Below are 13788 nucleotides of genomic sequence, written 5' to 3' on the forward strand. Positions count from 1 at the left end.
GTATTGCCTACAGGTCTTTAATTAAATTTTTCCCAATATTTAATATATTTCATGGCTGTGTCTTGCATAAGGGGAGTGGGTGTGTCTTAACCTCACTTAAGTAGCATATATTACTCAGCTGAATAACAGACTTTGTGGAAATACAAGCGTGTGTGTGAATGTAAAGACCCGCCCACATTGTTACTGACTTTTAACCACGCCCCATTAAAGCCCAGTTAGCGCCTACTCCCATGCTCACATATGAACTCGTACATGTATCGGCTCATATTACTATATATCTGTCATCTGTTCAACATTAACCTGTAATAACGTTGTACTGTAAGAGGCTGAAGCCATGACCTCCATCCATGAAGATTAACAACCTTAGATGCTGCAACATATCATAGCCCCGCCCACAAATCAGTTTTTAGTGAGTGTTTGTTTTAAACAATAAAAAAAACAACAAAGATTTTGTTGTAGATTTAAGATCAGCACCCAGGAGGAGTTTAGCATTTCAAACAGGTCTCTGTCTGTCTCCAAGCGTCCCTCATACACCCTGGACATAACCTCACCGATTGGACATCTGCTCGTCTTCTCCCAAAGCGCCTTTACACTCAATCTGCAGCACACACTGTGTGTCAGGTTCCTCATCACACACACACATCGCTTGTGCTTGGTGTGATTTAACCCGCATCGATGTTTGACTTTACACAAATGGGGCGAGGAACTGCATCTGCCTCGCACATTAGTTTACCCACAATCCTCAGTGTATGGGCTAAGAGGGGACTATCCATCACCGAGCTTCATCTCCTATCACAAGCTAGGGTTCGATTTTATCCAGGGAGAATCGCTTTTTTATTAAAACAAAGGAAATGAAGGTGCTAAGACGTTCTAGCACGGTGTGCTGTGAAAATGCTTCTTCCAGCATGAAATTTCTTATCTAGTGTGTATTAATAATAATAAAAATAAAAGGAAATGGCATTTAATGGAGATTCTGGTCATTTATATAATAAACAACAAATGATTGAGTGCAGTTCTAAGACACTTAGTAATAATGTGCATGGTATAGAATTCATAACAAAGATGATTGTTGAGTTTGATGTAAACGTGCCGCGAATGTGAGAAACTAGTTCGTTACCCAGGTTTGACCAAACACATCCCATTCCCTGAGAAGGTTTCGTCAGGAGGCCAACAGTACATTTTCTGTCACAGCACTTCTAGTCAGCCAGTTCACCTCATCATACCAGGAGAGCTAAAAACATCTGTTATTTTTTCCTGATTTTTGCACCAGATCAACCTTGAGCATTGGTCTGCCCTGCCGTTTAATTCTGAGTCTCTCCTCGTAATGAAGACTACGAAATGGTTTTGCCAAAAGCAGGTCAACAATATTAGCACCGTCTGCGTCTGCTATTATGCACAGCTTGCTAGCTGGCTAGTTTTCCCTTCAACGAGCTACTTTAATTATACGAACGAACTAACTTTACAATGCTGAAACAAGAAGCAAAGTCAAGAACGCTATAATATGTTTTTTTATTATTTAAAGAATGATTTGTACAAACAAAAATGGTTTATATTACCAGCAAACAATACAGAGTGCAGCAGTTCTTCATACCACTTTACCTGCACTTTCGCATGGGACTGAACTCGAATCTCTGTAGCGCTGATGTATACTTAGGACATGCTGTCAATCAAAAAAGGGGTTCCGCCCTTTAAACAGCTCCTCCAATCATCATGCAGCAGCCCAGCGTCCTGGCCCGCCCACTGCTCCATTCACTCCTGGAAGTGACGATTTTGGTGCATTTATCTAATTACCGTCCAGCTTTTCTACAGTAAGAAGCTCATCTACGCTTCACCATAGAGCTCCAGTGAAGTTGGGCTTCAGGAGGGTTTAACGCGCTTTGCTGCACGGAAATGTATAACAAGAAAATCGCGTCAAACAATCTACAATTAATAACTGGTTGTGAACGAGCTAGTCATGAAGTTGAACGCGTTGTAGCGCACTTTTATTAAAACCTATATAAATACGACAGTGCATATATGAGCATTTATTTTCTGACATAGTAGAGGAAGCGGAGCTTCCCTTGTAGTCTTAGAGCAAGTATAAGTAGAAGTCCTCCATTTACTTAAGTACAGAAAGAATGGCAGGTAACAGTCAGCATGTGACTCTGGCAGATCCTTTAAATACTACACACCAACATGGTTAGGTAACACCACGTCATGCGGAAAAGTAGTGAAGTAAAAGTACAAATATTTGCTCTACTTGGGAGCAGAGTAAAAGTAAAAAGTATCCTCCAATAAAACTATGTAAGTAAAATACAAACATATGAAATATGTACTTAAGTACAATTACAAAGTACATGTTTTCAGATACCTCTCACTTTTCTGAAGGATGAGTGTAAACAGCACTAAACAAAACATAGGAGAACTGTCTGATCCGGTCTGATATTCCATGAGCTGATCACTAATATTTTGCACTTTTATGAAGTCAGATGTGTAGTGTAAAGGTGGCAAATAATTAATCGTTAACGTTCACAGTAGCCAAAAATCGTGGCTAGCCGTGGCTCTAAAACGATCTGATGTTATTAGCTTCAGCTTAGCAACAAAGCGCTAAAGCCAGAGCTAAGGTGAAATACAAAACGCTACATAAAGACATGTGATTTGGTAGCAAAATGACATGGTGGGAGGGTCTCTGGAGACCTGAGATAAGCGGCACTGTGCTACAGGTGGGATTATATAGACGTATACGAGGTCTGTCCAGGAAGTATCCAGCCGTTTAATATGAAAAGTGAAGATGTTTATTGAAAAAAGGCAAGAAAATCCTTTGTTGAAATCACCATCAGCTGCCTTTTCGTATCTTTCCAAATCTAACTGATGGTCTGATATCACTTCCTTTTCAAAGGTGACTTTAGTTGTGAAAAATCGCAGGCCACCAAATCGGACCTGTTCTCGTTTTATAGACAGCAGCTGGACTTTTTCCCCGGAAGAGCTCATATACACACCTGATTTCAATAAAGTTGGGACACTGTACAAATTGTGAATAAAACAGAATGCAATGAAAGGGGAAGTTTCAAATTTCAATATTTTATTTAGAATAGAGTATAGATAACATATCAAATGTTGAAAGTGAGACATTTTGAAATATCATGGCAAATATTGGCTCATTTTGGATTTCATGAGAGCTACACTTTCCACAAGAGTTTTATTGCCAAGTACGCTTACACGTACAAGGAATTTGTTTTAGTGACAGAGCTTCCAGAACAGAAAACAAATGATAAGACAAAACGACACCAAAAAAAAATAATTATAAAAAAATCTCTGCGCGTAAGGGTCAAGGCCGGAAGAACATACTGGATGCCCCTGATCAACTCAGGAATACTTCCAGAAAACATTGTCGGTGAACACAATCCAGCGCACCATTCGCCGTTGCCGGCTAAAACTCTGCAGGTCAAAAGAGAAGCCATCTCTAAACATGATCCAGAAGTGCAGGCGTTTTCTCTGGTCCAAGGCTCATTTAAAATGGACTGTGGCAAAGTGGAAAACTGTTCTGTGGTCAGACGAATCAAAATTTGAAGTTCTTTTTGGGAAACTGGGACGCCATGTCATCCGGACTAAAGAGGACAAGGACAACCCAAGTTATCATCACCGCTCAGTTCAGAAGCCTGCATCTCTGTTGGTATGGGGTTGCATGAGTGCGTGTGGAATGGGCAGCTTACACATCTGGAAAGGCACCATTAATGCTGAAAGGTATATTTAGGTTCTTGAACAACTTGTGCTCAAATCCAGACGTCGTCTCTTTCAGTGAAGACCTTGCGTTTTCCAACATGACAATGCCAGACCACATACTGCATCGATGACAACATCATATCTGCATAGGAGAAGGATCCGGGTACTGAAATGGCCAGGCTGCAGTCCTGATCTTTTACCCATAGAAAGCATTTGGCTCATCATAAAGAGGAAGATGCAACAAAGAAGACCCAAGTCAGTTGAACAACTAGAAGCCTGTATTAGACAAGAATGGGACAACATTTCTATTCCTAAACTTGAGCAACTTGTCTCCTCAGTCCCCAGACGTTTACAGACTGTTATATAAAGAAGAGGGGATTCCACACGGTGGTGAACATGGACCAACTTTTTTGAGATGTGTTGATGCCATGAAATTTAAAATCAACTTATTTTTTCCTTAAAATAATACATTTTCTCAGTTTAAACATTTGATGTGTCATCTATGTTGTATTCTGAATAAAATATTAAATTTGAAACTTCCACATCATTGCGTTCTGTTTTTATTCACAATTTGTACAATGTGTCCCAACTTTTTTGGAATCGGGTTTGTATTAATAAAATGTAGTAATTTACTAACATGGTGCTGAGTTTGACATGAAAGACGTATCACAGCTATCAACACATATTACAGAAACAAAATATTAACATTAACTTACTAGTGATGCGATCCTGGGGCTTAAAACTCCTCACAGTGATGAATTATATAGCCATGATGTGACACAGCTATGTAGAAACATACACTGGACCTATAGGTCATAAAATACCTCTACTCCAGACCTTACCGTACGACTTGCCACGATTCGTAACCATATTGGTGAAAGTGGGAACTGGGGACTTTACAGGGCTGCCTTATGGGCAACCGCCACATTGCTGCAGTGCATGAACGCGTCGTGACCGAATGATGGACTGAATGATGGACTGCACTTCTGCACTTTACACCGCTTCATTATTTAATGCTTTTTATTGCAGGACGCTCGGTCAGAGCTAACTGCAGAACAACCATCTGCCAGAGTTCACCTTCTTCACCTGCGTCAAGAACTGGCATGTTGTTGCTCTGGAAATTTATTGTGTGTGTCTCTCTGTGTGTGTGTGTGTGTGTGTGTGTGTGTGTGTGTGTGTGTGTGTGTGTGTGTGTGTGTGTATACCTTTTATGACGGCCACTGACCGACCTTATGTCCTAGAGAAAAAAAAGGAGAGAGAGAGAGTGGTAAATAGAGTAAATGTTTGACAAAAGTCTTAGTGATTTTCTTCCCATAGCCTGCAGAAAGGGTGGGGGGGGGGGGGGATTGAAGGCTAAGAACATTTCTTTCTTTAATTTCTTTCATAGTCCTTTAATCTCTTAATTATTTCTCTTGATTCTTCCTTTTATATTTCTACATTTACATTTCTCTTTCTATTTATCTTGTTATCCTGGTTAATTGTTTCCTCTTTTACTTTTTATTCTTCCTTTTATTTCTGCTTGTCTATTTCTTTCCTCTTAAAAATTCTGTAATAGAAATGCCTGTGCTTGTGTGCGTGGGTTTGTGTGTGCGTGCATGTGTGTGCCATTAAAGCTACCATTTTACATAAAGTACCCTTTTATTATTGCATTAAATCAAAATGGGGCGGGGGGACAAACTGTGACATTTTAAAATGTAAATGACATTTAAAAAATTAAATTATGAGAGAAGGCAATGCGTGTTGTGTTACATTAGCACTGAATGTTTGTAAATAATAAACAAAATGTGGTGGAGATGTTTGATGTAATATTTAAGCCTGATGAGTGAAATGCGGTGCAACCTGGAGGTAAATTAAGTGTAAAAGATTTTAATGAGTCTGAGGCTGAGTTCAAACTGAAGCCAGTGAAGTAAGGTGAGATCAAGAGTGTGCAGCTTCTAAATTCAGCGAGTGTGCGTGTTTGTGTTCTGATGAATTATTCATGTCTAATCCTCGCTAAATTACATGTGCACTGGGTAAAAAGATGAATCCTGTTCATAGGCGTGTTAAATCGTTAAACCTTTCAAACTTCAAAAGGCCAAAACCTGACTAAAAAAAGCATCAGTCTATCCCTACTGCAGGGACCGCCCCATCCACCCCCCTGCAGCCACTGCTCCCACCTGTCCACCTGCAGCAACCTCCCCATTAAATTCCCCTGCAGCGACCTCCCCATCGATCTCCCTACAGCGACCTCCCCATCGATCCCCCTACAGCGACCTCCCCATCGATCCCCCTGCAGCGACCTCCCCATCGATCCCCCTGCAGCGACCTCTCCATCGATCCCCCTGCAGCGACGTCGACATCGATCCCCCTGCAGCGACGTCGACATCGATCCCCCTGCAGCGACGTCGACATCAATCCCCCTGCAGCGACGTCGACATCAATCCCCCTGCAGCGACGTCGACATCAATCCCCCTGCAGCGACGTCGACATCAATCCCCCTGCAGCGACGTCGACATCAATCCCCCTGCAGCGACGTCGACATCAATCCCCCTGCAGCGACGTCGACATCAATCCCCCTGCAGCGACGTCGACATCAATCCCCCTGCAGCGACCTCCCCATCAATCCCCTTGCAGCGACCTCGACATCAATCCCCCTGCAGCGACCTACCCATCAATCCCCTTGCAGCGACCTCGACATCAATCCCCTTGCAGCGACCTCGACATCAATCTCCTTGCAGCGACCTCGACATCAATCCCCCTGCAGCGACGTCCCCATTAATTCCCTTACAGCAAACCTCCCCTTTCACCCCCCTGCAGCCACTGCTCCACCTGTCCACCTGCAGCGACCTCCCCATCAATCCCCCTGCAGTGAACCTTCCCATCAATCCCCTTACAGCGACCGTCCCCATCAATCCCCTTACAGCGACCGTCCCCATCAATCCCCTTACAGCGACCGTCCCCATCATACGGTGGCCCTGAAGTACAAAACAAATGAACAAAACTGAAAACAAAATAACTAATATCTAACTGGTGAGAAGTGCAATACAAATTAACAAAACGGAAAACAAATTCAAAACCAAATAACAAAACGTAAAACTATTTTTTTTTTGGAGGGGGGAAGTTTTGTTGTTTTGTTTTTGGTTTTGTTATTTTGTTTTCCGGATTTGTTAATTTGGTTTTGAATTTGTTAATTTGTTTTCCGTTTTGTTAATTTGTATTGCACTTCTCGGCCAGTCCGATACAAACCGGAAAAGGTAGGTATAGTTAATGAATGAAATGCTTACCACTGATTGGAAGAGACATCTGTCACTCAAGATATACAGGAAGTAGGAACTTGTTTCTTTATCTTTGTTTCTTGTGTGTTCTGCTTCACTTTAAACTATGATGGCCGTGAAGTGCAAAAAAATTAACAAAACTGACTTCAGGGCTACCGTAAGTTCGCCATATTTGAAACCACAATAATGTTTGCACATTTATACACACACAAATCTACCGCTACTACAGTACTTCCTGTATATCTTGAGTGACAGATGTCTTGTCCAATTAGCGGTAAGCATTTCATTCACAATCTATACCTACCTTTTCCGGTTTGTATCGGACTGGCCAGAAGTGCAATATAAATTAACAAAAGGAAAAACAAATTAACAAATTCAAAACCAAATTAACAAATCCGGTAACAAAATAACAAAACCAAAAAAAAACCTCCCTGTCTCCAAAAAAAAATGGTTTTGGGTTTTGTTATTTGGTTTTTAATTTGTTTTCCGTTTTGTTAATTTGTATTGCACTTCGGGGCCACCATACCATCATTCCCCTTACAGCGACCGTCCCCATCAATCCCCTTACAGCGACCCTCCCCATCAATCCCCTTCAATTGACCTCCCCACCAATCCCCCTACAGCGACCTCCCCATCAATCCCCCTACAGCGATCTCCCCATCAATGCCCCTACAGCGACCTCTCCATCAATGCCCCTACAGCGACCTCTCCACCAATCCCCCTACAGCGACCTCTCCACCAATCTCCCTGCAGCGACCTCCCCATCAATCCCCCTGGAGCGACCTCCCCATTAATCCCCCTGCAGCGACCTCCCCATCAATTCCCTTACAGCAAACCTCCCCCATTTACCCCGCTGCAGCCACTGCTCCACCTGTCCACCTGCAGTGACCTCCCCACCAATCCCCCTACAGCGACCTCCCCATCAATCCCCTTACAGCGACCCTCCCCATCAATCCTCCTACAGCGACCTCCCCATCAATCCCCTTCAATCCTTCAATTGACCTCCCTATCAATCCCCCTGCAGCGACCTCCCCATCAATCTCCTTACAGCGACCCTCCCTATTAATCCTCCTACAGCGACCTCCCCATCAATCCCCCTGGAGCGACCTCCCCATTAATCCCCCTGCAGCGACCTCCCCATCAATTCCCTTACAGCAAACCTCCCCCATTTACCCCGCTGCAGCCACTGCTCCACCTGTCCACCTGCAGTGACCTCCCCACCAATCCCCCTACAGCGACCTCCCCACCAATCCCCCTACAGCGACCTCCCCATCAATCCTCCTACAGCGACCTCCCCATCAATCCCCTTCAATCCTTCAATTGACCTCCCTATCAATCCCCCTGCAGCGACCTCCCCATCAATCTCCTTACAGCGACCCTCCCTATTAATCCTCCTACAGCGACCTCCCCATCAATCCCTTAATTGACCTCCCCACCAATCCCCCTGCAGCGACCTATACCACTTTATACTATTAACAATACGGTTCTATATGGCAAACAATAGCCATCTATACTGGTAACAAAACTGTTCTATACTCGTAACAATGTCGCTCTACATGGAATTTTTTTTTTAATTAATATTAACTCCGGACATTCCTGCTAATCACTATCCTGGTAGCATTACTGCTCTATTATAGTAACAATACTCCTCTATACTCAACACAAAACTGCTTGATCCAAATTAGATAATCGCTGTAATCTCCTGATAATCCTGAACAGAACATAAATCAGATGTACATTGTTTATTGCCTTTAATTTATATTTGTGTAGAAAATAAAATATGAAGATCGGTATAAAATTATGTTACTACATGTAAGGGATAACATAAAAAATAAATAAAAAAGGAAGGCGTGTGTGTGTGTGTGTGTGTGTGTGTGTGTGTGTGTGTGTGTGTGTGTGAAACTCCTCACAGCTTGGTCAATCTAAGAGTGAAAAGGTGCTAATTAAAAATGCAAATGGGCGCAGCGAGGTGGCAAAGACATCAAACACATACACAGATACACACTTCTACACAGGCACACTCACATACTCAAACACACACACACACACACACACACACACTCACACACACACACACACAGAGCAGGGTGAAAGATGCTGTGGAATGTTCAGCAGTGTGTGCTTTCCTTATATGGCAGAATAAAAGGAGAAATATAAAGCTGCTTAAACAGAACCACATGAAGCAGAACAGGAACAGAAAATCTCTCTATCAACACACACACACACACACACACCTGTGGGTGTCCTGCTCCGGGGTCAGAGGTCATGGACTCGTTCTGCACAGTGTTGTGCTGAGTGATCTCCGCCTCGTTCTTCCTCTCCTTATCTCCATCATCATCATCAAGTTCGTCCAAACTCTGCGTACACACACACACACACACACACACACACACATTAACTTCACAAGGGTCTGCTCCCTGAAGGCCACTACAGAGAGACTGAAGAGGCGATACGGTCTCTCAGGCACACCACCACCACACAGGACTAAAACATTTTTAAACATGCACAATTATGACATTGTCCCTTTGCACTCATCCTGGACACTCATGGACACTCATGGACACCTGCACATTCATGCACACTTACATATTTATATTTCATTTCTTGGATCATTGCACACAAGTCACTTTAATAACTTTCATGCATATTTGCAAACCCCCATAAAATTCTATTTCAGATTCTGTCACATTTTTTATTCACACTAGAATTTCTATATTTTCTATATTGTACAGAACATGTTTATTTTATCCTAGCTAAATTTATTTTCTATTGTATTTCTTTTTTATTCATATTTCTATAAGCTGTTATTTTAAGGTCACTGGCGGTCGTATAAGCATTTCACTGCATATCGCACTGTGTATGACTGTGTATGTGACAAATAAAATGAATTTAAAAAATCACTAACATTTATGTGCAAATCCACTTTTTTTTTCACTTCATCTCCATGATTAATACAAATCCTTAAAGTCCTTCTCGGGAATCACACTGCCCCCTGCTGGTCACCGGAAACACTGCAGAACATTCACGAGCAATAATTTTACGGTTACAGATTTCAGATAGTGGACTTTTCACTTGGCAGAAAAACTACAGATCTGCCTTCAACCATCAACTGCTCACTTCAGAGCTTTAAGTCAACACAAAGACCTGAAACCTGAGGAAGATCATAAAGGCAGACAGAGCAACGGATCTATTGCAGCGAGCACCAGGGAACAAAGAACCTGAAAATAATAGATAAAGCCGTAAAGTGGGGGACACTGGACAGGGTCCAGGCACTGGTTCGGGAGTTTACACTCTCATGCTGCCATCTTGTGGTCTGACATGATAGTGCATCGTGCACACTGTAATAAATAACATGGTGTGTGTGTTTTAATTCATGCTACTCTGATGACGCTCAGTGCAAAGACATGATGACGTAACATACTAGCAGGTGCATAATGTAACAGCTGAGGTTACTAGAGTTACTTAAGATTATAAGTAGTCTTTTACGTTATGTAATACTTTACAATATGTCATGTCTTTGATGTGCTTTTTAATTATCTTTATTAGATTTATTTTAAGCTAATTTATGATCAATTAAAAATAAGGGGAAACAATCAAGGATAAATGAGTAAGTTAATTTAATAAAGAAAAATAATATTTAAAGAGAGACAACATTACAATAAGTATTACAACAACAACAAAGAGATAAACAGATACAGATGGAATCTAACACACACACACACACACACACACACACACACACACACACACACACACACACACACACACACACACACACAGGGTTTTCATTGGTCATCATTTTCAGAGCAGGTCTGTTATTAAACCCTCGTCCTACACACTCCTCCTTTTAAGGGCAAATCGCTGTAAGAGCACAGAGTGTTCATCATTACACACTTTTATTAATACATTTTACTAAAACAATCAATATTAATGGAAGAGAAGATCAGACATTAAGACATTGTGATTATTAAAAGTCACTCGCAAGCAACCACGGGCTCCGTCCTGAAACTGTCCTGAACCAGAACTGAAGCTCCACTCATGCTTAACTAACACTCTGTGAACAGGTGACTTGGGGACAAAGGACATACGAGAGAGAGAGAGAGAGAGAGAGAGAGAGAGAGAGAGAGAGAGAGAGAGCGCATCAGAAACCAGAGGAGGATGAAACTAGGGCAGAGGGGAAATAAGGGAACGAGGGAACATTGTGGGCAGGAAACCTGAGAAGGAGGAAGAAGGCGAGTGTCATGCAGAGAAGAGAGGGAGCACTGGGAGGAAGGGAGACAAGACAACTTCGAAACAGGGGAATACTGGGACCATGGGAGGACTGGAGTCCAGGGGAGAGCTGGGAAACCTGGACCCGGGAAACACTGGCAACTGAGATGCTCAAGCAAACTAGGGAGAAACTGAAGGGACACTCGAACTCAAGGAATAAAACCACAGACAAAAGGAAACAAAACATTTTAATAGAGACTACAGGACGAGGAAGTGCGTCCACATGGGTTACAAGAAAACCACATGAGAAAAGAGGGGTGAGGGGACGAGAAATACTAGAAACTAGAGACACTAGAAAGTTAGTGAACATCATGAAGAAGACATAAGAACATTACTGACCCAGACCAGAAGAACTAGTGAAAACGCTTAGAACTAGGGAACAAGGGAACGAGTGGATAAGATATCCAGGGAAGAAGGAAATGAGTGACCATCATATCTATGGAGCGCCAGGAACTGGGGAAGTAAATTATGTGAATTAGTGGATAAGATATCTAGGATACGAGGAAATTACTGAACAATACAAGTTAGATAAAAGGGAAATAGTCAAGATCGAAACTAATGAATATTAGGAACAAGATATTTAGGAAGCAGGAGAAACAGTGCACAAGATAACTAAGGGATATCAGGAACTAGGGAACATGGGGAACACTGAAAAAATGAGGCTATGAAACACTAGAATCTACAGGCCATGAAAGTGAGGGGAAAAGACATCTAGGGAACAAGGAAGTTAATAAACTCAGTAACTAAGGAACACTAAAAAGTAGGAGACATAGGACTTAGTGGATGAGACAACTAGGGGACAGGTGAGATAGTGGAAAATTGAAAAAAACGATCAAGAAGAAAACATGAATGGACTTTGTGGACAAAAGATCCAGGAACTTAGTGAAGTAACGGACGAGCAGAACCAGAAGTGAAAAGTGAGACTGGTCACATGATGATGCAAACGACGACAAATCCACCCGAGTGGACGGTTTGAATTTCTCCTGACGAATCGCTCGGCTCGGGTCGGAGGACAAAGGAGGACGTGAGCGATTGGGAGGACGTGAGCGATTACGAGGACGTGAGCGATTGGGAGGACGTGAGCGATTACGAGGACGCGAGCGATTGGGAGGACGCGAGCGATTGGGAGGACGCGAGCGATTGGGAGGACGCGAACGATTGGGAGGACGCGAACGATTGGGAGGACGCGAACGATTGGGAGGACGCGAACGATTGGGAGGACGCGAACGATTGGGAGGACGTAAACGATTGGGAGGACGCAAACGATTGGGAGGACGTGAACGATTAGGAGGACGTGAACGATTAGGAGGACGTGAACTCTCCTCATCACAGTGATGCACTACAGCTCCACTCTGCATCAAGTAGAAAATATCATCCATAAATTATGTTAATATCCAGGCCACGCCCACAGGAACAAAAGAATTAGCAAGCAATACATTAAACACGGCCGATAAGATTTATATACGTCCATATAAAGACAAAAGCGGAGACGGAGACGGTGGGAGGAGTGAGCAGGGAAAAAACGCTGACCTCACATTCTTTGTACTTCCTGTTTACACAGTCACAGGCGAGTGTTTAAGTCAGCGTTAAGCTCGGGAGACTTCTCTCTGTGTAAACAGGACACGACTCACCAAACAGACCCGACTGATAGGCTGATCACACACACCCACACACACACACACACACACACACACACACACACACACACACACACACACCAAGACACCGACAATGTACGCTAAGGAAAAATATCTGCATTTTACAGGAGAAAATATCTTAACAAAACGGATTTCATCAAATTAAACTATTATTATTATTATTATTATTATAATAAACTGGCATTATTTATAACAACAGATAAGATGCGCTGTGAAATCCTCCTGATGTGTGTCCGGAATTTAATGAGTGTGTGAATTAATCAAAGACTGGCAACACTAGAAATACATTAACATGATGAATTATACAACCTAGCACAGGGACGAAGTGTGTGTGTGTGTGTGTGTGTGTGTGTGTGTGTGTGTGTGTGTGTGTGTGTGTGTGTGTGTGTGTGTGTTAATCACCGCAGTCACACTCTGGTAGTCTGACCAAGTTTAATCATTCAACACACACTGACCAGGCAAAAGGAATTTGAAAAGTAATATTTTAATCTTCGAGTCAATACCAAGAGCTGGAGGACTGCGGTGAGGGCTGGGGGAACGGTCAGGGCTGGGGGAACGGTGGGAGCTGGGGGAACGGTGAGGGCTGGGGGAACGGTGAGGGCTGGGGGAACGGTGAGGGCTGGGGGAACGGTGAGGGCTGGGGGAACGGTGAGGGCAGGAGGAACGGTCAGGGCTGGAGGAACGGTCAGGGCTGGGGGAACGGTGAGGGCTGGGGGAACGGTGAGGGCTGGGGGAACGGTGAGGGCTGGGGGAACGGTGAGGGCTGGGGGAACGGTGAGGGCAGGAGGAACATTGGGAGCTGGGGGAACGGTGGGAGCTGGGGGAACGGTGGGAGCTGGGGGAACGGTGGGGGCAGGAGGAACGGTGGGGGCAGGAGGAACGGTGAGGGCAGGAGGAACGGTGAG

At 43.3% G+C, this 13788-nt stretch overlaps 1 protein-coding gene across 1 annotated transcript in view; it reads right to left on the reverse strand.

Annotated features, from left to right (window-relative positions):
- pawr (PRKC, apoptosis, WT1, regulator) overlaps positions 1-13788 on the reverse strand; it is a 37677-nt gene that overhangs the window by 6212 nt on the left and 17677 nt on the right. Inside the window, exons 2-3 of the mRNA XM_053508603.1 lie at positions 9191-9313; positions 4908-4939 (exon numbers count right to left, since the gene is read on the reverse strand). Of these exons, the coding sequence (XP_053364578.1) occupies positions 4908-4939; positions 9191-9313 (155 nt within the window). The remainder of the gene's footprint in view (positions 1-4907; positions 4940-9190; positions 9314-13788) is intronic.

The sequence above is a fragment of the Clarias gariepinus genome, chromosome 12, assembly GCF_024256425.1.
Source record: "Clarias gariepinus isolate MV-2021 ecotype Netherlands chromosome 12, CGAR_prim_01v2, whole genome shotgun sequence".
Classification (NCBI taxonomy): domain Eukaryota; kingdom Metazoa; phylum Chordata; class Actinopteri; order Siluriformes; family Clariidae; genus Clarias; species Clarias gariepinus.